Source organism: Melozone crissalis, unplaced genomic scaffold (assembly GCF_028551555.1).
Source record: "Melozone crissalis strain CALT ecotype California unplaced genomic scaffold, PUWL_Pcris_2 ptg000004l_1, whole genome shotgun sequence".
Classification (NCBI taxonomy): domain Eukaryota; kingdom Metazoa; phylum Chordata; class Aves; order Passeriformes; family Passerellidae; genus Melozone; species Melozone crissalis.
In genome coordinates, this window is record NW_026535782.1 from 16,752,137 (window position 1) to 16,776,291 (window position 24,155).

At 42.1% G+C, this 24,155-nt stretch overlaps 1 protein-coding gene across 1 annotated transcript in view; it reads right to left on the minus strand.

Annotated features, from left to right (window-relative positions):
• MET (MET proto-oncogene, receptor tyrosine kinase) overlaps positions 1-16,223 on the minus strand; it is an 86,870-nt gene extending 70,647 nt beyond the window's left edge. Inside the window, 2 exon segments of the mRNA XM_054274722.1 lie at positions 15,746-15,917; positions 15,919-16,223. Coding sequence (XP_054130697.1) covers positions 15,746-15,917; positions 15,919-16,223 — 477 coding nt within the window.
• Positions 16,224-24,155: the final 7,932 nt, after the last annotated feature.

Consider the following 24,155-nt stretch of genomic DNA (forward strand, 5'->3'; position numbering starts at 1 on the left):
CTGAATACATCCTGAAGAAGCAGAGAAATTTTGGTGAATTAAAAATTCAGTCTTTCTTCAAAGGTCCAACAGGTCTCCACAGCATACACTCAAAGGTAATTTGTTGAACTTACAGAGTTTTGATGAATTGGAACCAAAATACTTGTGCTATAGCTACAGGTCAAAGAACTAGCTGCTCTCTATCAGTTGCAGAACAAAAACAAGGAAACCTTTTGTTTCTCTGCTTGGTTTGAATGATGGATGCTGTTCAATCTTTTTTGACCTTCCTGTGACACGTGTGTGTGTCCTTCATGTGTCTATAGATGACTTGTAGGTTTTGGCCTGTGATGGCCAACAGTGAGCAATAGCTGTCATGGATTGATTATTCCTTTTGTAAGAGATATTTTCAAAGCCAGTGTCATGATGTGCTCATTTTTCCATCACTCATCAGACAGTAGCCAGTAAAACTGATGAGAAAATAGATTTTGGTTAACCATTGCAAATGGTTGGTAATGATGTGTCATATTAGTGTGAGTGCTATGGCTGGTGCTGTGCTTTTGTACCATTAAGTTTCCCAATGGTAATCTTCTTCCTACAAGTTTCATTCCCTCTAATTATGACTTGGGTGATAATTTGTAAATATTGAACATCATGTCTCTCCTTGGCACTGTTTGCAACTGCACTGACAAGTCAGGCCTGGCCTTATTGTGGAATATGTTCAAACTGGCATATGCAAGGAAGCCAGAAAACACAGGCATGCTTGTTTGCCTTTCCCTCATTTCAGCAACTTGGGTCCCATTTATCTCTAATCACAAGTACTCCATGGATCTGCACAAGCTCAGACAATATGCTGACATGAAAGCATTTTGTTCGTTGTTTGGTGCATCTCATTTTTCCTAGCTTTATTACAGAAAAGGAAATGGCAGGGTCCTCTATCCCACAGAGAGAGTGTTTGTACAAGAACATATTTAGTCCTAAGATAGGTCATTTCAGGTTAGGTGACAGCAGAGCCATGTTAATTCATGTTTCAAAAACTCTATTGTCAGCAAATGGTAGCATTTTCCCTTTTTTAAAGCTGATAGTATGGTTTTATACTTTTTCCAGTAGGAGAGTACATTTTGTTACTTTGGTCTCTGACAGAGTTGAGGTGGCAAATTTATATAGAATAACCCTAGTGACCACTCCTCCTGAGACTTCAGCTTGCTTTGCTATTTTGGACTAAAATCTGTGCCAGTACAGGACCTGATTCCCTGTGGTTCAGAGCCTGTGCCATGGAGAGAACATCATCATTTAAGAGGACAGGGAAAATGGGAGGGGGTGATAACAGCTCCATTCATCCAGCTTTAATCAGTTGTTGCAAATCTGCCACAGCAGTGGCATCAGCTTCAACAGATAAAGCTCACAATGGATGTGTCTTCACCAGAATTTTCAATTAACCAATTCCATCTGCACACAAGGTTGAGAATATCTAAAACCCTTAGTGAGGGTAACCTGTTTTCTAAGTTCAGGGGTAAAAAAAAAAGGTTTTAAATCTGAACTTAGTTACCTTAAGGCAACAGAAAGAACAAGGAAATTGAAAAAGTCAGCAGTAAACACAAAAATTATCCCTGAGCTGAATTCAAATGGCTAATCTGAGTTAAAATTCATGTTCCTTGTCTTCAGTGCTATTTCAGCTCTAGGTTAGGTCACTTATCCTGACTAGGGTGGCAACATTATTTTTCCTACAGCATGATACGCACTCTAGCACAATTCAGTTTTCCAGAGAATAGAGCCAAAGAACTTGTTATCAGTGATTTAGGTTATAAATTCATTCATAGCAGAGGTGGGAGGTTTCTATTTGCTCTTTTTATTCTCAGAGGTGCGTGCCCATGCAGATGGCTGATGGGGAGGAACTGTTGGGCAGGGCACAGTGTAGGCAATTGCTGGAGGATCTACCATTAACTAAATCCTCTACATACACAGTGCAGTCATGTGTGTCAGAAGAAATTGCTTTCATTAGCAGGTTCAACTGATCTGTAAGACTTTCCTTACAATATTCAAACACATAAAAAAATTAAATTATCCCTGCATAAAACACACTCTTTAATATACATAGTCCATTACTAGGTCTAATATACCATTATAAATCACAGCAGCTATCAAAATAAGCATTTTTGTTGTCTAGTACATTTATTTTTAACAGGCTTTAAACCACAAGAACACTAATCTAGCCTTTGCAGTGGAGAAAATGCTATTCTTACACTCATTTGGCATTTTTGGAGGTGTCCTGCAGTGTACTAGAGTATTTTATTTGAATTGCTTCAGAACTTAACATCCTAAAGCCAACTCATGTCATGGGTCTCTAGCACAACTGGATTTATTTAATCTTTTTTTGTTGTGATGGGCTACAATGGCACTACTGGTTCTTTAGTAATGAACCCCAGCAAACACTCACTGATATATTACAAATGAGTGGAACTGATCAAGAGCTATATATTGCTCAGAAAGATTAATTTAATAGGTGGAATACTTAATACTTCCACTTAATAGGTGGAATTTCTTGCAACTGAGATAGATTTCTCATGTGAGAAAGTAGCACTCATTTTAAGGGCTGAGGAATCAATTCCACAAAGAACATGGACTAGAAGTCCAGAATATACATAGAATAACTGAAAACCAGAAAATTACACCAAATAAGGTAGAACCTCCACTGTCTCTTCATGCTTATATTTGCAGATGGATTTGGGTCTTTAAATAGAAGAGGACAGCTTTCCACATCTGGATGATAAGGATGGAAGGATTTAAAAAAAACTATTGTATTGTTCAGCAATAACAGGAAAATAGAAAGCAAGCTTTGAACAACACAATTGTTCCATCCTGTTCATCTGAGATGCAAGTCAGCAATTGTGGAACTTCAGTAAGAAAGTAACTGTGATGTTATTGTGGCACTTTACCATTACAATTGAAGTAAAATATACCCAGTTCTAGCATAGACTTAAGCTTGGTATCTGCAGCAAATAGTTCAGCCTGACAACTGACATATGAACACCTTACTCAGTGCAAAGGCTCAGTACCAGCAGAAGAGCTGTGTGTGTGTGAGGAGAGTAACATGCTATGCCTGATACAGTGCACGTCATGACTAATAACACAAGGCAATATTGGTCTTCTGGGTCAGGTTAGTGCATATGGAGATATATGGGGGTTACTTCAAATTTTTCATGTTTTAACAGACTAATTAAACTCTTATCTATTTTCACCACATATGCAAAGCAGAGGCCTTTATCAACTTCTAGTGAGTTGAGATAAATGCAGACACACCCTGGTGGACTGACGAAATCACACAAGCTCACATAAAGACCCAAGTCTTTGTTTCTGGTGTCACAGGAACACCTCACAGTAGGAGAAAGCAACTTACTTGCATTTCTGAGTTGATCCTCTTGATCAACTTTTTTGCATGAGTCTGAGCATTTTGTGGTTGTCTGTACTGAATGGGGACAGTGTGATTTCCTTGGAACGTAGTTCCTCCTTTTGTAAAGAGCCAAGTTGGCAAACCTGGCTGCAAGCACAGTTTTAGCTCAATTCCCTCAAATAGTCCCAGCACTTAGACTTGCTACTCTATATTTTATGGTTATAACATCTATCCACCTGAATTCTTGTATTGAAATGCAGAGCATATTTTGGAAGCCTTTCCTGTCTTATAAAGCTAACAGCCTTCCACACTGTGATAATTAAAGGAATGGCATGGGTCATAAAAATGAAAAAGATTAAAAGGCAGATATCCATGAGTAACCAAGACAGCATACAGATTTGATCTAAATGTTCTAACAGCAATTATGAATGATCTTGATGCAGGACATTTCCTGCAGTTTAATTGTCATTTGCTGCTAATGGTTCTTAGGAGTCCCTGAGATAATAACTCTTCACAGCCAAACATTAATCTCTTAAAAAAAAAAAAAGTTCTCTATGTCAATAGATACAGATAGTAAAGTATATTATATATGACAACTGTGCCAAAATAGTGATTATAAGGTGTGTTTTATTAGAATGGTACCAATGGATCTACTTGCCCACCAAATGACCAAGTTTCCTTTTAATGTCATAAAAAATATACTAATATCAGCAACTGAAACCCAAGAAGTCCCTGAATTCTTCCAAGGTGTGGCACAAATACCTAGGATACTAAGCAAAAGAAATTGTGCTGGCTCCGTTCTTTCCTCTGAAAGAGCTGGCAGGATGGTGTCAGGCAGTGGCTTTCTGCTTGGTGGGCACACATAAAGCATGCCACTGTGTGCCATGACTTCACCCTGCTCACTTAATGTGTCTCCAAGAGCCACAAGGCAAATTAGCAACCAAACTTACGGTCAAGGATTTCCAAAAGGCTGCTGATGCCTTGCTTGATACACAGCTTGTCAAGCTGAGATGTCATGGTCAAACTGTGTAGGGTCCCAGCAAGACCAGCACGTCTGTGCGACTGAGCTGGGCTCACAGATTTGAAGAACTGGCCCAAAGGCTGGAATGAGACCCTCAGCTCTCCTTTACTCAGCCTGCTGGGGGTGGCTTATTCAGGGAAAGGAAAAACCAAGAAAAAGCTCTGCTGGTGCACCTGCGTCAGCACTGTACAGAGTTGCCTCCAAGTCATCTCCTTGCATCTAGGAACTTCTGTGGGGGGCACTGGTCTGGCCTGGCACAGTCCATTGGTCTGATACTGTGTTGGGCTAATATTGTGCTTTGTCTGCATGTATACTTAGGGCTGGAAAGCAGACTGCACTCTTTCCATGCTCAAGCTGGCTCCACAACCTATAGTCACGATTGTGTAATGCTGTGTTTGAGATAATCAGCCCTGCCAAACACAAACCACCTCTGTGCAAAGCTTTGGTGGTCTTTGCCCCAATGAAAATGTGGTGCAAACACTCAAAACAGCTACAAACAAAACTGAATTGGCTGTGTTTGTAAATTTGCTAATGAAAGCAATGGGGTCTTCATTTATGCCCCAGCTTCATACATAATCTGATACCGAAGTTAATAACCTGATGGTCTACTTAGCTTCGTAGCGGCTTTTTGATAATCAAACAGGAGCAATGTCAAGGATAGTGCTCATTTCCCATCTGTGTTTGGTTAGGAGGTTATGACCTTTTCTTTTTAATGCTGACCTCGCTTTTGTCACTGTAAGTTTATGTTATTGCAGTGCACTTTAACTGATGCCCTACTTTCCCTTGGTTTAGAGAGGGAGCTAATGATGCTCATTGGCATGAGCGCTGCCTCGCTGCGAACCGATGATTCATGATCGCCTTCCAAGGACCTTACGGAATTGGCCTTCATAAATCCCAAAATGGCCTGGGACCAGCCTCTCTGACATCCTGGCTTTCACCAGAGGCAGCAGTGTCACAGCTGCAATCAGGAGAGTGGCTGATCTGCAGCAGCCTCAGCTCCCTTTTTTTGGCAGATGTCCCTCAGCAAGGGTCCGTCAGCCACAGATTTTATTTTGAAATATTGTGTTGACCTTCAGAAGATGCTGAAAAGCTCAATAGTTTGAAGAAGGAGTTCAGGGATGGCTGAGCAGTCTGAGTTTTTTCATGCTAATGGGATCTTTTTTGGTGTGCTTGTTTCTGAAAGGATTTTTCAGCTGGTTCATTTACTTTCTTTCAGCCTGTCCTCTTCCCTCATTTGAAGAGACCTGGGAAGCTTAAATGTGCAACTGTTGCTCTTCAGAGGTTCTCATTTATACTGGGCCCAGAACAAGGTTTTGGACTAGTTCAGACCCTGGAATTCTTCCTTTAGGAATCTGGAGCCAGATAAGGAGTCTGTGAGATAAGCAAAGAGGCTGTTTCCAAACTTCAAGAGGGTATTTACCTTTCTCATTGGGGTGAAATGAGGATAATTAATCCATTCTTACAAAACACCTCCAAAACTAAAAAGGCTTAGTGCTGGTGTTTACTATAGGCATAGCACAGAAAGGCTGAGCTGTAGGATGGTGCCTGCCATTAAGGGGCTGATTTAAAACCATAGTCCTCATCCCTGCATGAACAGGCTGGCCTAAGGTCTAAAATGGGACTTGGGACTGGCTCTGCTGCTTTTGCCCCCTGCCCTGTCTCTGCAGCCCCTGCCTGCACTCTCCTGCCCTTTTGCCATGAGATCCAGCAATCCACCACCCCCGGGCCATTCCTTACTCTCCTCCTCCCCTTCCTGTCCTGGTGGGAAGATGCAGAGAGTGGAATGTGAGTCCTCCTGGGCAAAGCTGTCCTGATGCTTTGGAGGCAAGCCAGCTGGGAGAGGAGAGGGGACGGCGTGTGGTGCTGGAGGCTGCCTGTCAGCAGCAGGACCCGTGCCTGGCTCCATCCTGTCTGGGCACTGCAGAGGAGCTGGGCTGGGAGCTGTGAGCCAGCCAGGACTGAGACACTCTTACTGCTCTGTCTTCTCTCCCAGAACTCCAGCTCAGGTGAGATCCAGGGAGCATTCAGCACAGAATGCTGACACTGGTTAATCTAAGCACCTGAGAGTTTTGTGGCCAGTGAGTGTTAGCTTTTTAGATCTCTTTGTTGGACTTGTGCCCTGAACTCACTCTAAACCCCATTTGAGATGCCAAAGCAGCCTCCTCTCTGGATTTTCCCCATAATATTAAGCTTGGTCTGTTTATCCAAAAGAAAAATAAAATGGCAGTGGTAAAATTGGAAATTGGTCAGTAAACGTATGTTTTTAATTTAGGACTTCATAGTGAAACAATTGCTTCTAAGCATGATGTTTTACTAAACAGTTGATATTTAATTCAATATTTTGGGCACTGAACAAAGGTCACTGTCATTTAGCAGGAACATTTTCTTTTACATCCCTGCTCCTATTAAAAATATTCAAATCATATTGTATTACTTATCAGCACCGTGTATGTTGTGTTCAGACAAAAAATATGGAGTTCTTATCATTAACAATTACTCACTTAAGCATTTTAAATTTGAACAAGATACAGATGTTTGGGGTGAGGATGGACTGATCTCAACTCTTACACACCTTGCTTTCACACAAAGGTCTGGTTTTGGACCTAAGCTAGGTCAGGATAAGCTACATTCCTTCAGTGTGAAGGCATCATCTTTTCCAAGACTTGACTCCATAGTCTGCATGCAATCATTACTGTCATTGATTCCTGTGATAGTTGAGCTGACTAAGGACCAGAGAACAGGCTGCTTAAGACAGGCTGAAAGACAGATCAGTGGCAATGACAGAATCTCAATACTACCTCATTTAAAATGAGCAATTGATGATAGAGGGTAAATACTGAGATGTAGAAGACGTAACAGGAATAATAGGTGCAGAACAGTAAATCTTTAAAATCTTATATATTGTTAATGAAGATAATAATTACTCTTTACAGAAAGGCTGAATTAACCAACGCTGCATTTCTAAGTAACTAGCTAATGGACACAGGCATTATCTTTCCATAAGTCTTTGAAATCCCTATAAACCATGAGTAGTCAAATATTTGACTGATGGGCTTTTACCTCTGTTAATAGCATGTGATGGTGGTCTCAGTAAATAACATAACTTTAGATTCCCCTCTTGCAGCTGGGAAAGGGGTACTTTCTTATTTTTAAGCCACCTCTTATTGCTACTTGCTGCTTCCTGAAAGGCTTTTTATATTGTGAAAACAATTCACTGGTTGTTACCTTATTTTTGTGCCCTGAAGGGGATTTTGGGTGCACAGACTCTGCTCAGATAAGCAGGGACCTCTCCCACTGCAGTCAAAGGAATTTTTAAGCCATTCCTGCTTACCTGCAGACAGAAGTTGGCTCAGCTTGTGTTTCACCTACAAGAAAATTGTGGCATTATTTGCATAAAAGAAGTTTTTTTCAAAGTATGTTATATGAAAACTTCTCAATTTGAAAACAAACAAACAAAAACACAACTTGGCCATCTTCAGGAAGCAGCAAAGTTGTCTCTGAGCTCTATACCAGCTGATTTTATCAGGGCAGCTTACCTCTGAAGAAAAACAAATACATACTTACTTTTGCAAACGTATTTTCAGAAGGAAGGAAAGAAAACTCCACAGAACAGGAAAACAGGTCTTCTAACTGAAAATAGCCACACAACGTGTTTTCCCTTTTTACAGCTCTGCATGAAAATCATAGGCTTCAGTTCTGCCATTAGAATGTCATTAATGATTTTTGTGATTTCATGTACACTTGTGCTGACTTTACTTACCTTCTGTCTGGCTCTCATCTCTCTCAACTTCTATTAGCATGTTCTGCATTCACAACACCTCCTCTCATATAGCCTTCCATAGTCACCCAGGAAAAAAAAAGGTGACTTTTATTGGTTAGGTCTTTCTGAATAGAACCAGGAGGACAGAATCATCCCTTTCTCACAAATGGACATGCCTTCCAATCCCTCTCTTTTGTATACATAAGGTCAGGATAAAAAGGACAAAAATCAAATGTAATCTGATAGAAATAATAACTGAATTCTATGGGATTTAACGGAAGATAAAATGTAATGAGATTTTAACATGAAGTTCTGAAGCACAAACAGATTGAATATTAAATTTCATAGGATAATTCAGAAACTTATAGTAAGGTTCCCATGCTAGATTCAATAGGATTTTCCCATTGTGGAAATTTATGGTGGAGAGTTGACAAGGTCTTGAAAATGTCACAGGAGAGGACATTCCTAGAAAAGGAGCTATTCAATCCTCGGAGAAGGGAAAAGGACACAGTGAAATGTTGCCACCATGTCATGTACTCTGGTAATTTGTTTGTAAGGCCAGTGTTTGCAATACCAGGCAAAACAGACACTTGGGAATTTCAGATTCTGACTGCAATAGGCTTAATATACCCTAAATACTAGGAAATGAAGAAATCAAAGTAAAGCATAAAAACAGCACACATCTGGGTCCTCTGTTTTCAACTCTGGCATATTTTTCACTGAAGGTGATAGAATTTACACCCCGACTTTAACTAAAAGCATCTACATCCTGGCTAGGGAAACACTCCCATTTACTATTTGAAAGTGCTGCAAACACACAGTGATAAAACTCATTATCATGCAGCACTCCATCCTTGAGCATGTATAGGAAGGCAAAAGCAAAGTGTTCAAAGTTTTCCCTCATCAAAGTTTTCTTTTCCTTCATCAGAAGAGTTAAACAACTGTTAAGATAGTTTTCAATCATCTCCTGCAAGCTAAATTGCATCTTCAAACATGAACAACATTTTCCACTCATCTAAATGGATGGTAAATACACTTTTAGGGTGAAATTTGGATTATTTTCTCTGATGCAGAAGTGCTTTATCACACAGGGAGCTCCACATTGGCTCACTGCTTACTGGAGCCTATTACTGTTTGTATTCTACCTACTCTTTAAAAGATTATTAATATTGCAATTATATATATATATATATATTTAACTTCAGCTTTGGGCATTTGTAAGAATGATATCAAATACTGAGTATTAACAAGGAACATTTTCCCTCAGGAAAAATATTGGCCTCTAATCCAAAGAGCAAAAGCAATAAACCTAAAGAGTTTAAGGAAAAGTTTTAAAAGACAGCAATATATAACATGTAAAATTAGTACTCCCTCTCTAGAAATAGACAGGAAAACTGAATATAATTAAAGTAACTTATTTAACATTTTCAGTGACATCAGGAGAGGGCAATTAATCATCTTTTACCACTAATTCAACTACCAACACCTCTAATTGTCTTCAGCAAAGCTGCCTCACTCTCTTTTATCCTGCTTTCTCAGACCGAACAGAATCTGATCTATGTGGATGAGAAGACATATGAAAGTATATATAATACCACCCATATAATAACACCCATAACAGATATCAGGATATAAAATAGCAATAGATAAAAGCATATATAATTCCCATAACCAAAATCCCAATACAATTTTGAATGTGGAACAGTCTCAAAGATAGAGAGCAATGCAAGTCTGAGTTACCCCAGTGTGTATCTAAGACAAATGAAGCTTGTGAAACTATTTCCATTTGTTCTTTTCTAGTCATACTTTGGGACAATCCACAGATTTGGGATTTTTTTCTGGGCCTACTTGGAATGCTGGGCTTACTTGGAAATTTGCTACTTTTATCCTCACAGGATCATCTGTGATGTGGGTGTGTAGAGGGGGAGAAGCAAACCCCAATGTCTTAATTAATATCTCTGATGGTCCTAAAATTCTGGTGATTTAGTTTGGGTCAACCAAACTAAAATCCAAAACACACTCTTATTTATGATACAGCTAAAGACAAACCAATAAAAAGTCATGCATGTCTCTAGGCATTTACAATGGCACAATAGGTCTATTTCTACCAAGCTTGAGATCTCACTAGCTAGATTAGTTTCAAAACAAAGTAAAAGAAAGGTGAGATTCAGCATCCAGCTCAAACAAACTAAAAATAAACAAAAAAAAAAAAAGAAACATTAATTAAGAAATATGAAATAAGCAAGTTTGGAATTCTAAATGTAGATGATAACTGTTTTCATCTTGCTCATTAAACATGCTCAGAAAGGATTTGTTTCCACAAAATTTAGATGAACATAGATAGTTCCTACAGGACTTAACAACTTGTGCAACTATTAATGAGAAAAATTTTATGTCAAAAAAGACACATCAGCCTTCTATTAAAGTCAGAGAAGAGGAAATCCATTTTTCAAATATGGTGCAGACACACACAAAACTAGAGCTAAATCCAGTGTCCATGAAGAGTCAGTGGCAAAACTCCCAGGGATAACCATGAGGTCATGTCTTGCTCAGGGTTCTTACAAGAAGAGTGACACAACCACAAAAACAGGTAAAAAAAGCCAGTTTCCCAAGACCCACATGTGTTGTTGGAGGCCTGAGTATTTGTGGTGGGTGGTAAAGAGATGGAATCCAGCTGAGGGCAGCTCTGCCAGATGTGGGCAGGGGTAGCAAAGCTGGGGCTGGGTGTGGACATCCCACAGCAGGGCCATGTGGCTCTCAGCCCTAACAAATGCTCAGTGTAATCAGTCCATTAGTCCAGGTTTCTCCCAGTCCCAGACAGTTGTTTAAAATGAGCATTAATTGAAGCAAACCAGAAACCTTGACACTGTATTTCATAAATAACTGTAACTTTACTGCCTAAATTCATGGTGGTCCAGCCTTGTTACTCTTTCAGGCAAAATACCTTTCTGAGTCTCATCCCCTCTCCCCTCTGAAGGAGAGTCAGCTATGGCAGGTAGGTGCAAGGGCATGCCACAAGGTCACAAAGATGCATACCCCAGACACCAGGAGGCAAGGGTATTATATGTGCTATATTTTTGGTCACCTGCCCATATCTAAGCAGCTGAAAACCCTTCAGGTATTACATGCCATCCTCCTGCAGTAGGGCTACCACCTGGAGGCCACCTGCTGGCCTGCCCTTTCTAAAGAGAAGCAGAAAATTTTATGTGACTGTTCAGTCACAACCAAAGATATGATTCTAGCCATTTTATAAAATAAATTATATATTTGGCAAATTTCATATCCTTATGCTGAAAGAAAATCTGGCTGAAGCAAAAAAACTTCCTGTGTGGGAAGTGAACAACTTACATAATATAAAATTGTCAATAAAAATTAATTACTCACTGCTTAAATCTAGATGTCTTTATAAGTGTGCCTACTCAATTAACTGAGTCTGCTTGTAGAAGTGTAACTGAGAGGCCCCTGTGCTTCATCATCAACTCCAGCTATGCTATTTTGAAAATAAAAGACCTGTATCCTGTCCAAGAAATAAACTCTGGAGGTGACTTGCTGTGTTGCCATTTTGGATTACAAAAAAATACTCAGCCAACACACAGGGGAAGGCTTAATTCCAGCAAACACACACATAAACAGGAAACCTCTCTCCAGTCAGAAGGTATTTTTCCTTCATACAATGGGGTTCAAAGATGTGTCATCATATAGTTTAAAACAATTGCTAAGGAACATTACCATTTCCAATAGTTTAGGAATAGAGTTGGCTTCCACAGTTGAAAGTCTGTCTGAAATTGCATGGGAAGCACACAAACACTAACAAATATATGCTGGTTTAGGCCAGTGCAGAAATTTTAATCAATAAGCATGTCAAGCTAGGGGACAGGGAGGGGAGAGAATCAATTTTCAGAAGGCAAATGGTAACAACTGTAGATTTAATCAAATTGCAGATGCAATCCCTTACTATTCTCAATACTTTTGAAAGAAAGTAGCTCCATGGCAAAGAATGAATTTCAATAAATGTCACATATTTAGGTTTATTGCTGAACTTTTAAATTTATCAAGCTAGGTCACTGATCCCTCACAGAAATGATAACCATACATGTCAAAAAGATTATGATAGTGTTTGGCTGGATAAACATCAAATTGAAGGAACTGCAGTAAAGGAAAGAAACTTACATAAAAAATTGTTACTTCTGTATGACTACAGGAAAAAAGATATGCCAGTGTGACCTTCAATGTGAGGCTAAAGCTGCAACATACACAACGCAGGGGTTAGCTATCAAATACCATGGTGATGGCCATGGTGTGAACACTTGGGCAAAATGAAAATCTTCTGAAAGCATTTGGCAATTTTCCTCCCACATGCATTTGCAATCAAATTTATCATTAATTCAGACAAGAACCTTTTGCTGCCTTCCATACAAAAGGACAATTGAATGTTAATTTTCTTGGGACAAGCAGAAGAAACTATCAGAGCTGTAGGATGCACAGAAAAAGCAGCATTTCATTTAAGAATTTTAAGCTTATTAAACTCCTCAGCATTGCAGAAAATCTTCAAGCAGTTATTGACAACTGCTTGAAAAATTGAATGTTCTGGAGCCCTTGCTTCCCTGGCGACCGGCGTGCTGGGAGGAGAGGCAGAGGAGAGGTTTCAGACCATTCACTGCTACTGTTGCACCACATGCACCCTTGTGCCCGGCTTATGTACACAGCCTCTCCTTAAAATACAAGCATTATAAAATTCTTAAAATTAGAGGGTTATAAGCCCCTCAAGTTATTTATTTCCACTCTCATATTTGGTATACTCAATTGAAACTAATTCAATGAAAGTCCGTCTGAGCCAAGAGGACTCAGTCACCATTCAGCCACATCAAGTGACTGAAAAAGGTCACAGCATGACTAAAAAGTCCCAGAACAGATCAAAAACCATGGCAATCTACTTGGGAACACTGTTTGCTTCAAAGGAGTTATATCCTGGACTAATGTGGTCTGATAACTTTACCTCTCTTTTCTTTCTCTAATGTTTAAAATTGGAGAAAGAAAAAAATACATTATCTTCTTGTACAACATCATAGTTTTCCTCAAGGCAAATAGCTTGGCAATTTGCTAGATTTGTTAATGCTAGAGGAAACAAGTTAGCACACATACCATGTGTTTGAATGCCTTTGGAAATTAGATTGAAACACTGATTTGATTTCCTAAAAGGTATCTTAAACAAGGCAAGGTTAGAGATTTGGAGAGTAATGAGAATTTGTGTGACTTCAAACAGCTCTACATAAAACAGACCTGATATTCTGGGGGGAAAAAGGTCACCTAATTATTCGTTTCCTGAAGGCCCTGTCCATACTACATTTCCCCTGGGTAAGGAAACTGATTTAAAAATGGCTTCTGCTAACATGTTTGCCTCAGTGGCTATGTATGAGACAGAGATTTTTAAAGCCACTGCCAAGAAAAACACATCATTTTTGTAAGAGAACAACAGAAACCTCCTCATCTTGGCTGTAGCAGGAAGATGCCACCCTCAGATGGAGCTCTTCATGGAGCTGTGGCCCTGCCTCCTTGGTGATGGCACGCTGCTTGGGCAGTGTGGCACGACCACCAGTGGTGTGTTGCACAGGCCTAATTACCAAATACAAAGGAAGCAAAATCACCAGCTGTGGCCACAGGAGACAAGATGCACAGGTTGATGGTCCATCTGAGGGTAACAGCCTAATGAAACATGACGTTGTGCCACCAGCTCAAAGGACAGACAGCAAAGGAGCAACAGGGAGGTAAAAAGGCTGGACATAGGGGTTCCACAGGAGCCCACCACAAAGGTGGTGTTGTCACCCAAAATCTAAGCAAGGTGTGTCTGAAGTGTCACACACTGCATGCACTCCTTCTGCTTTGCACCAAACAGATCCTTGTAACCCCCTACTGAATTTTGTGTTTCTGTAGTTTCAGAGAACACTCTTTAGCTACCCTATCCCTTTCTTGTTCAAGAAATGATGTGTAGTGCTGAGGGAGCCCAAGCAGGATTTCCATCACGCTAGATATTTCACAAACACAGATGGAGATGGAGGACCTCTCCTCGCTTTCTGCCTGAAGCAATAAAGTCCAGACACATGCCCACCACGAAGCAGTCGTGGCACAAAGCAGATCACCCAGTGCTCTGTGGCTCCCACTGCTGCAGCTCTGCCTCTCTGGCTGCCCCAGCACAGCAGGCTGCCGGCATCAGGTTCCCTTTGTGGCTGTGAAGGCAAGACTGCTGCTTTTACACTGCAGCCAGCTGTGCCACTTCGGCTCTGGAGCTCTGGAAGCCAGATTTGGGAGGCAGCAGGCTTTGAATTTCTCCTCTGAATTGAAAAAATACAGAGCAGACATTTGCAGATCATAGAAGAAGAGGAGTAGACGGGTTGCCCCCTTTGATTGCACTGGACAAGCAAGAAGAGGTTTCAGGTCATCAGCTAAGGTACCAGAAAACCATAAATGCAGGAGAATCAGGATGGGAAAGGCAGTACTGGGAAGACAGCATTTGGTACTCAGTTTTGCTTTCATGAGCTTTTCATTGAACCTCTGCTGAATTTTGGCTTTCTGGCTGCCTTGCCCTGACTCAGTGAGCTCCCCTCCATCTATGGCTGCACTGTCATCTACACTTGAGCAAATAACACGTCTGTGAACCCCTCCCCAGCCACAATATGTGCACTTTAGCTTACCAATAAAGAACTGCTATGCAGTGGTTGGCCTCTGAAGAGAAGGGAAAAAAAAAAGAAAAAAGAGGAAAAAAGGGGGAAAAGAATAAAAAGGAACAAAAAAGAAAAATAGGGGGGAAAGAAGAGAAAAAAAGAGAAAATCCTTATATGATAATAAAGACAATTCATTCCCTGTCCACCAAAAAGGCACAGAAGTTGACTCTCTTCTCTAAATAGCGAGATGAATGTTCTACAAAATATCCCAGTTTCCAAATGATTCAGTTTGTATTAGAAGACAGAAAAAGAATCATGCAGTGCTGAAGAAGGATTACGGCACAAAGAACAAGTGATACAGTCATTCTCCAAGTTACTTTGTTTTCAACATGCAGCTCCTGCCAAAGGCTAGCTTTTTGCTCTTGCAGTGTGTGATCTGTAAACATTTAACCAGCTCTCTGAGAAACATGTGAGACACTTTATCTTGCCTGATTATGAATCCAAACCTCTCAGATCTAAAATAAAAAGACAACCAAAAAGAGACACCATCCTCTTTTTGCAGCTGGACAATGAAAAAAGCACCTGTGGGATGAAAGCAAATGAACTATCACACAGGGCATAGGTTCTTCAGGAAAAGCATGCACTGCAGCTTGAATAAACCTCCTGCAGGTTACAAACGCACAGTTTGTTAAACAACACTGCTATTTGATTATTAATCCCTATTGATGTATGTGCAAAACTTCCAATTTCTAAGGAGTGCGTTCAGTTTTATAAAGCCTAAGACCACACAATTTAATGCTGACATGGAAACTGGTGAAATGCCATTATATGAGCCCTTTGCGATTTGTTTACCGTTCTAAGCAAATTCTGCTTTTAAAAATGGGAAAAATAAACCCCAAACAAACCCCAACAACAGCAACAACACAAAAAGGCCATACCGCAAGGAAAACTGAGAACGCCGCGCAATCATAAAGTACACATCCCCAACTTGGGGAATCCCGCAGGCTCACCCTGCGCCTCTCGGAAGGCGGTCGGACCGGCCACCACAAACGCGGAGCCGCCGTCTCCGAGTTGGAAGTTCCAGGCTGCACTGCCGGACACTGCCCCGCGGCGCTCCTGCCGAGCGGGAAGGGGCGGGAGGGGCAGCGGCTCCGGCTGCGGCCAAGGGCGCTGCCCACAGCATCCCGCCGAGCGCTGCCCGCCCTGCCCTGCCCCGCCGCGGCAGCGCTCCCGCGTCCCGGCGCCCTGCGGAGCCCAGCCGGGGCAGGGGCCAGCCCGCAGCCCCGCACCGCTATCAATCACCTGCCCCGCACGGCCATCGCCTGCCCCGCGGAGCAGCGGCGGCTCCCGCGAAGTTCCCGGGCGGGGCACAGGCAGCCCCGCGCCGCTGCCCGTCCTCCCCCGCTCCCAGCTCATCCCGCGTCCCCCGCGGGTGCCGGTCCTTACCGCAGCGGAGCGGAGCGGGCTGCGCGCCGGCACCACGGCCGGAGGGGCGAGCGCTGCGCCCGGCGGGGTGGGCTGGGCTGGGCTGGCTCGGCGCTCCCGGCCCGGCAGCGGCCCAGCCCGGGCGGGCGGGGCGGAGCGGGGCGCAGCCCGGCGCACCTCTGAGCCCCGCTCTGCCGCTCCGCCGCTCCCCTCCGCCCCGCGGGCTGCCCCGGCCCTGCCCCGCTGCCGCTGCTGTCCCTACCTGGGGGCGGCAGGGGCTGCACGCCCCGGCGGGCAGGGGCTCCCTCCCGCACGGCACCTGGGCTGCGGGGCGGCTCTCCGCGCCCTTCCCTCAGGCGCCTCCGCCGCGCTGGTGGCGGCTCCCAGCGGTAAATCAGCCGGTCCCCGCGCTCCCTCCGCCCCTCCGGCGCGGTCCTGACCTGCCTGTGACTCACCACATCGCAGGAGCCCGGGTACGCGGTGGGGGGAAGGAGGGAGGGGGCCTCCTTCTCTCGCTCCCCTTCCCCTCCTTTCTTCCCCTCGTCCCTCCCGGCCAGGCGCCCCCAGCCCGGGGGCAGGAGGGATGGCTGTCACTCCCCAGATGGGGAAAGCCAGGAGGGCCATTGGTGGACTTTATCCTGCACCTCGGCGTTTTCAGGCCAAGTGGGTACCAGTGGTGTGGGCACAGCCTCCCTGCACACTGCCAGCCGCTGGGCACCCACCATCAGGTGTCAGTGCCTGACGGATGCTAAAGCCTAACCCTGAGAGGTCGAGATATGGGGGCATCCCTAGGCTGGTCCTGAGACACCCCCCAGGCTGTGTAATAGTGAACAAATTTAGCCCATATTGCACTATCATGGTGTCAGTGCTGACTGTGCTTTAAATGTCTATCCACATGTAATTCAAACAAATGACCTTATTTATATAGACTGTCAAGTAGCTGTCTTCCCCCATCCATGCTTCCTACAGGGTACTAAACTGCACAGGTTGGAGTTTCTCCCTCACAAGGTTTGCAAAGCAGATGATGACTTCATCTTTCGGAGGTGCTGAGAAACTGAGTCACTCAGCAGTACTGCCTGTGCAATGTACACTTGTGGAGCTGCCGAGAGACTGCAAGTCTCAACACTGGGGCATGCAGCAAAGGATCCATTTTTTTTTCTGGTAACGAGTTTCAGCAGCTACTGATTTAAACCAGATTTTAAGTGAAAGGCTCCATATTCCAATAGAAGTTACTGGAGACATCTATTTTCCCTGTGCTTGCTTCCTTTTTTGGCCCCAACTCTGCTCCCCCTAATCATACCATTTAAACCAATGAATGTTTTTTGTGAGTGAAGTAAAAGGAACTGTAAGAAACACTGCCCAGTTTCATGATTAACCATGGGAAAAATGTCAGACCTTACATCAAAACGTTCTGTAAGGAAAATTAAATATTGTATGTATTTGTATTAGGCCTTGGATGTCACCATGTACAAAGACAAAGCTGTGCAAGAGAACAAAACATTTAAAAAAAGCAGTTAGCCACCTTTCTGCTAGTCTTCTGCTGGTCTTTCACAATTTATCTGTCTCCTCTTTTCTATGGACTTGCCAGCACTAGCAATAAAGACATCTAACCTAGCTATAAGCTGTGCAAAACCAGTTGTGTGATTGAGGGCAGCCTGCCTCCCAGCTTCCCCTCATGAGGAAGTTGTAACTGCAATGAGGTCTCCCCTCAGTCTCTTCTTCTCCAAGCTGCATAGACAAAGTGACCTCAGCCACTCCTCATAAGGCTTCTCCTCAAGGCTCATCACCATCTTCATTGCCATCCTTTGGATGCTTTCTAGCAGCTTTATATTTTCCTTATATTTTGGTGCCCAAACCTGCCCCCAGCACTGGAGGTGAGGCTGCCCCAGCTCAGAGCAGAGCAGGACAATTCCCTCCCTTGCCCGGCTGATGATGCCCCCAGGACACAGTTGGTCTTCTTGGCTACCAGGGTGCTGCTGACGAATTCAGCTTGCCATCAACCAGGAACCCTGGCTCCCTTTCCACAGTGCTGGTCTCCAACTTCTTGTTCCCCAGTTTGTCCACACATCCAGCATTGTCCCATCCCAGGTGCAGAATTCAGCACTTGTCTCTGTTAAAATTCATAACTGATGTAATTTCATTTCTTTCAAGTGTCTGGAAATCTGTCCATTTACTTCAATAACCTTTATTTTAATTAATACTCAGCAATAGTTAGAAAAGGAAGACAGTGCCAACCCCTCCCAGTGAAAAGCATGGCTACAAATAGACTGTACTACTTTCTGGGCTTCAATTAGGGATCAGTCAGTCATTGTGCATCCCTACAGCCACACCAGATTTGGAAGAATCTGCCTTAAGAATTTTGGAAGAAAGTGATAAAGAAAAAGATCCGGAGTTCATCCTAAGGACAGCCCCTCATATTATTTGTTCTTAGGCTGCTCCTGAGTTCGCTGTGCACCTGCCTGGGCTGAGCAGCCAGCGCCCAGGCTGTTATCAGTGGGACAGCCTGTGCTATTCTAAAGCTAACAAATGGATTGTCACTAACATAAAAAGGAGAAACAGATGTTTCCTTTTCATTTTGACCATGCTGATGCCATGTTATTTTAGGTTAGTTTTATGAGACCGTGACACTACACTGAGGCTTTGATAATCATCTGATACTCCTTTCATCATGCTTGCAATGATATATGTGCACCATGAACAACTTCTCAGAGGCTTGAAGTACCTTTAAGGTGCAGTTATGGTTGAAAAAGAAACGGTGACTTTCTTATTCATCATCCTGGTCTCTTTATAAGTTTTCCTAGTCTCTCTCTCTCCTGTCCAAAAGGAGCTGGTCCTCTTCAGTCTGGCATAAGATGGTGTGACACATTTTAGAAAGCTGACGGCACTGGAAAAAACAATTCAAAAGTGTGAAGGAGAGTCTGTGAGGGTGATCTGTTCAGTAAGAGAACTGGAACACACCAGGGAGTGTATTGGCACATGCTTTCCAGCCCTGACGTGTTTTGAGATAGGAAGCTGATGAGCAAGCCCTATCACATTTCCAGGAACACCGAGTTAGAAAAATGAATTGCAAGGCTATGTTGAAGTTAAACATGAGGAATGAAAACACAAGGTTACTTCTGTACATTGGCAGTAGTGCATCTCAACACAGTAAATTGTCCACTTCAGTTTTATGGGTTTCATTGTGACTTCTGTTCAGAACCTGAGAAATTATTTATCATAACTACAGGTAGCAAAATGAAGTTTATAGACCTATGTATCCAATTTATACTGAACTTCAATAAGGAAAACATATATTTAAATACCTCTGCAAATCTGGATCTAACCACATTTTCTAAAAGTGCACAATCAAACACGAATATACTGTGCCTTGCTGCAGAACCACACTCTACTACATGGCACCACAGCTGTATGGTACCATCGGAGGATTTACTTTTTGTCCTCTGTTGCAGTCATTCACACCTTTGGGAGCAAATATAAAATGCAAATGTCATTGTGAGGCTCCAGAGACTTCTGACTTAGTGGAGCTTACTCATGAGTAAATGATTTCAGAAGGAGCAAGACAGCGGAAAGGAATTAATTTAATGCTTAAGAACACACAAGACAAAGATCTCTGGAGCTGAGCTTCGTCGTGGTGGGTATCAGGTACCTTCCTGTCGCAGAACCCTCCAACAGGGACTCAGAATAGCCGAGTCTGAGTCTCTCTGGAGGTTGATAAACAAAATAAGAGCCTTAGGTGAACCCACCCAGCTCAACTGCCTGACAGACCCGTGATCCAAGGGGAAAATTATAGTGCTACAGCCTGCTGGGGTAATGTGCAGCTGTATTTCCTGTAGACCCTTATTCACTGGAAGGCAGCCTGGCTGCAAATGCCAGGGGCAGCTCAGGGAAGGGGTTGTGCCTGAGGCACATTTTCCTGTGACTACTTTGTCCCTTCAAGTCACTCTGACACAATCTGTCTTTCACTGTCTTTCCTGGGCTCAAAAAGCCCACAGTGGGCAGGGACACAGTGTTGACTGGGGGTTGGGCTTTGGAGAAAAAATGCCCATGGTGTTGTTTGCCTCTCTGGAAACCAGGCTGAATATCAAAATTGCTACTAAGATCTCTAGATTCCAAAGATTTGATCATCACTGCATTTTATGGCATTTATTATCTAGCCATTTATTAACTAAGCCCATAGCTTCTGAAAACTAAATAAGTACTTTCTGTTTGTTTGTAAAAGAGTCAGCAATGTCACTGGAAAAAATTTCAGCCTGTGACTGGTGGTTGCAAAAGTCCCTTGCAAAGCCAGGAATAGAAGTCTGCAGTTAGAAGTCCTGATCTCTAACCACTAGGCTACCCTGGGCAGTTCTCCATTTGTATGGAAACACAGATCATAACAGAAGGTGTTTCCACCTAATGCGCTCTGGATGATAGGTGATTTCTGAGCAAAGAGAAGTCTTTTGTTTAACTTGATGCAATTTTTCTCCTCGTTTGTATTTCTGCTTGTAAATGAACACAACTGGGCCATTCTAAAATCCAAATGGTGAATGCTGCAAGTGTAATTCTTGAAAATGGAGGAAAATGTTTATGGGGTTAGTGCATCTGAAGTCTCAATTGCCATGGCTCTGTGTCCTTTTTGTGCCAGTCCCAGAGTCTTGGTGATCACTGGGAAACTGGTACATGAAGTTCAGGAATCCAGCAAAAATTAATCACTCAAAAGAACAAAGATTAGTTTACAGATAGATTAGCTCTTCAAATCCATCTGCTATGCAGTAATGTGAGTGCTCGTGCTGCAAAAGGACAAGGTCAGAAACCCAGGAGGAGGGTGGGCTCATGGCAGCTGAGATTTACATCAGCTTAACTGGAGGGGGCACCTCACCCTCCAGAAGACAGAGGAGGAGATGGTATGGATGTCACTGCTCCCACCTGAACCTTGCCTCCTTTCCTAGTGGTGTTGAAATACATTAAATCCCTGAATGAGTACCTCAGAACATACAAACCCAAGGAATCATTCCAGGGAAGGAAAGCTGAATAGTCTTTGTATTCATATCCCTGAAAATGACAGAAGTGCAGTAGCCCTTGGTGCATTCACTGAGCTCACACTGCAGCAGCAAAGGCTTTCCAGCACATGCTGTGGAGAAATTTCCTAGCATAGCTAAGCATGAACTGCTTCAGGCAAAGCACAGCGACAAAATCCAAACTCAGTACCATACATGTGCCACTTTGGAACAGTAGATTTTTTTGCATAACTGAAAACAAACCTGATGATACTCAGAATTAAAATATTTTCAACGGGAAGAAATCGTTATGTATAACATTCATAAGTCCACCGCTATTGCACACTTAGTTAAAATGTTGTTAAAATGTTCTTGATGTTGTTTTTAGTACATTTTAAATGAATTCCACCACCCCTTTATTTTAACTGTTGCTTTTGTTTAGTAGTGAAATCACTCAGATTTTTATATTTCCAGGATTATTTTTGGACTAGCTGCTAGAAAGTTTCCTAAAGTCTCTTTTAAGTCTGATTCCTGTAATGCAGGTGCAGCATTTTTTTTCCTCCCCTCAGTTTGCTGTTTGTATTATGAAGGGCATAGCATCCAGATGATTGAAAATAGAAAATCTGCCTATTTAGAAGCACAGGAACAAATCCTGCCTCCAGCTATGTGTGCACCTGGTGAGCAGGGGGAAGGGTGTGACTCTGCTAACACGCGTGTGAGCATGCATGAGCAAACACAGTTCTGATTCAGCCTACTTTTGGAGGATATAAGCTTCACTAGAGATAATCAGATGCCTAAAATTAAGCTCTTTCCCAAGTTAGGTGATGCTGAGTGCCACAGGCATTTGTAGCCTGGCTTTTGCAGTTGTGCTCATCCTTGCAGGTCATGACACAGCTCTGCAGTTGCCATTTGCACAAATAATACTGTTGGTGAACTCCTGTGCACTGAAAGAGAATCATCACCTTCAGATTTCTCCTGTGTCTGAAAGTATCTCAGAATGCTACTGCTTAAGGTAATGCTGCTGTAAGGACTATCTCCAAGGAGTGGAACAGAGATTTTGAGGAGAAAAAGCCCATTTACTTTCTGCTCTTACTTGTATTTATAGCAATTTGCCTGTTTTCAAATTAACTCAAAGACTTTTTCCTCAATAATTTTTTGCCAGCAGGTGTGAGAGAGGAAAGCACTTTAAACAGAAACCATCTTTGTAAAACTTCCATAAAATGCCAGAGAATACAGAAAAAAATGAGATCCTGCATTGATTTATATTTTCTTGGCATAACATTAACCATGTGTCAAGAGGAAAGAAAGGAGAGGCATTTCAGAATGGTTTGGTAATGAAATCAATTGCATACACAAGTGTTTGTAGACTTGTGAACTTGTGTCCTAGCTCTGTAACTACCAAAGTGGAGGTCTTTGGCAAAATCTCAGGCTGATGTTGTTTATAGTGGCAATTTGCCTGACATGCTTAGTCTTGAAGAGCTGTGTCTAGATGTCATCATCATATTTTCCCCGCATCCAGAGGCTTACACACAAAAATATTTGTCAGTTTGGAAAACCTGGTCACTTTACCTTGAGTGTATAAAATTTTTCTTCTACGTCTCCTTGAAGAATTAGAGTACAGTTCTAAAATCTCATAGTGTTTTTACTTAATGTCATTAAATATGAGATGTTTCTCAGATGTGGTTGAGATTGTGTTGCATTTTATGTACAATACCTATTCTTATACATTTTAAAAGATAAATTAGTGTATTCTGTTACCAAGCCAAATTATTGTAATTCAGGCTTGGATTTGGTTCATTATCATAAAAGAATCTGCATTTTAAGTTAACTTTAGAATAACATAGTTGATTCTCTAATGATGTAAGCATATGGTATTTGCCAAAAGCTCTATTTCATAAGGCTGGTTTAGGATACAGCCCAACTCATGAGGATCTTGATAGGAGATTATTCCTTTCAATAACTTTCATTATTTAATTAGACACATGTGCTGATTATGAATGTAATACTATGGAGAATGAAGTCAATGTTAAAATCCCATAATTTTAAATTAAGTAGGAGCACACCCATAATATGTAGCCAGGAAATATTTGTGTCCTTTACAACATCTATACTGTTAGCAGTACATTTCTTCACCAAAAAAAAAAAAAAAAAAAGAAAAAAAAAAAGAAAAAGAAAAAGAAAAAATTCAGAATGTTTTTATACTATTATTACAATTTTATTGTTTGTACTCCTTTGGGAGCTAATAGCACTGTTGTGTAACATACAGGGAGAAAGCATGTTTAAACATACCACCAAGTACTCAGGTGAGCTTAAAGTTTAACTTTGAGTTTGGGAACATTTTCAAATCAAATGAAACAAGGAATTCAGAGGAAATACTGAGCCAAACCAAAAAGGATTACTTCAGCTTGGTAATTTTTTGTTTCACTTCCCTCTATCTGCTGAGAGATTTTTAACAAAGACAAAATTCAAAGTTAAAACGTGGGTTTTGTAAGAACACCTTACTGATTTTGGTCACTTTCATAGATTTAATTTTATCTCTAAGAAGGAACAAAAGCACCCCACCAAGAAGTGGGCAGCAGGAAAGAGGGAACCAGTAGGACAAAACCCATCCAGTTCGGGAGATTTAGCTGTATAATGAGTACATCAGAAGTGAAAGACTGGAAGTTGATGCTTTTTTTCAAATTAAATCGTGGTACTTACTCTGAATACCTGCCCAGCCTGCTGTGGAGGGCTGCAGAAGGCTCAGGCATTGTGCTCTGGTGTTCACCAGGCCAGTGGTAGCTGTGAATCTGTGCCAGTCCCTCATAGATGTGGTGACTGTGTCTGCCCTCACTTTGGCAGGGGTGTTTTTAATAGCATGCTCATTATACAGAAATATTTTCATTTGACAGACAATTTAAATGATCGTATAAAAAGCTGCAATTACCATCAGGACAAATCCAGCTCT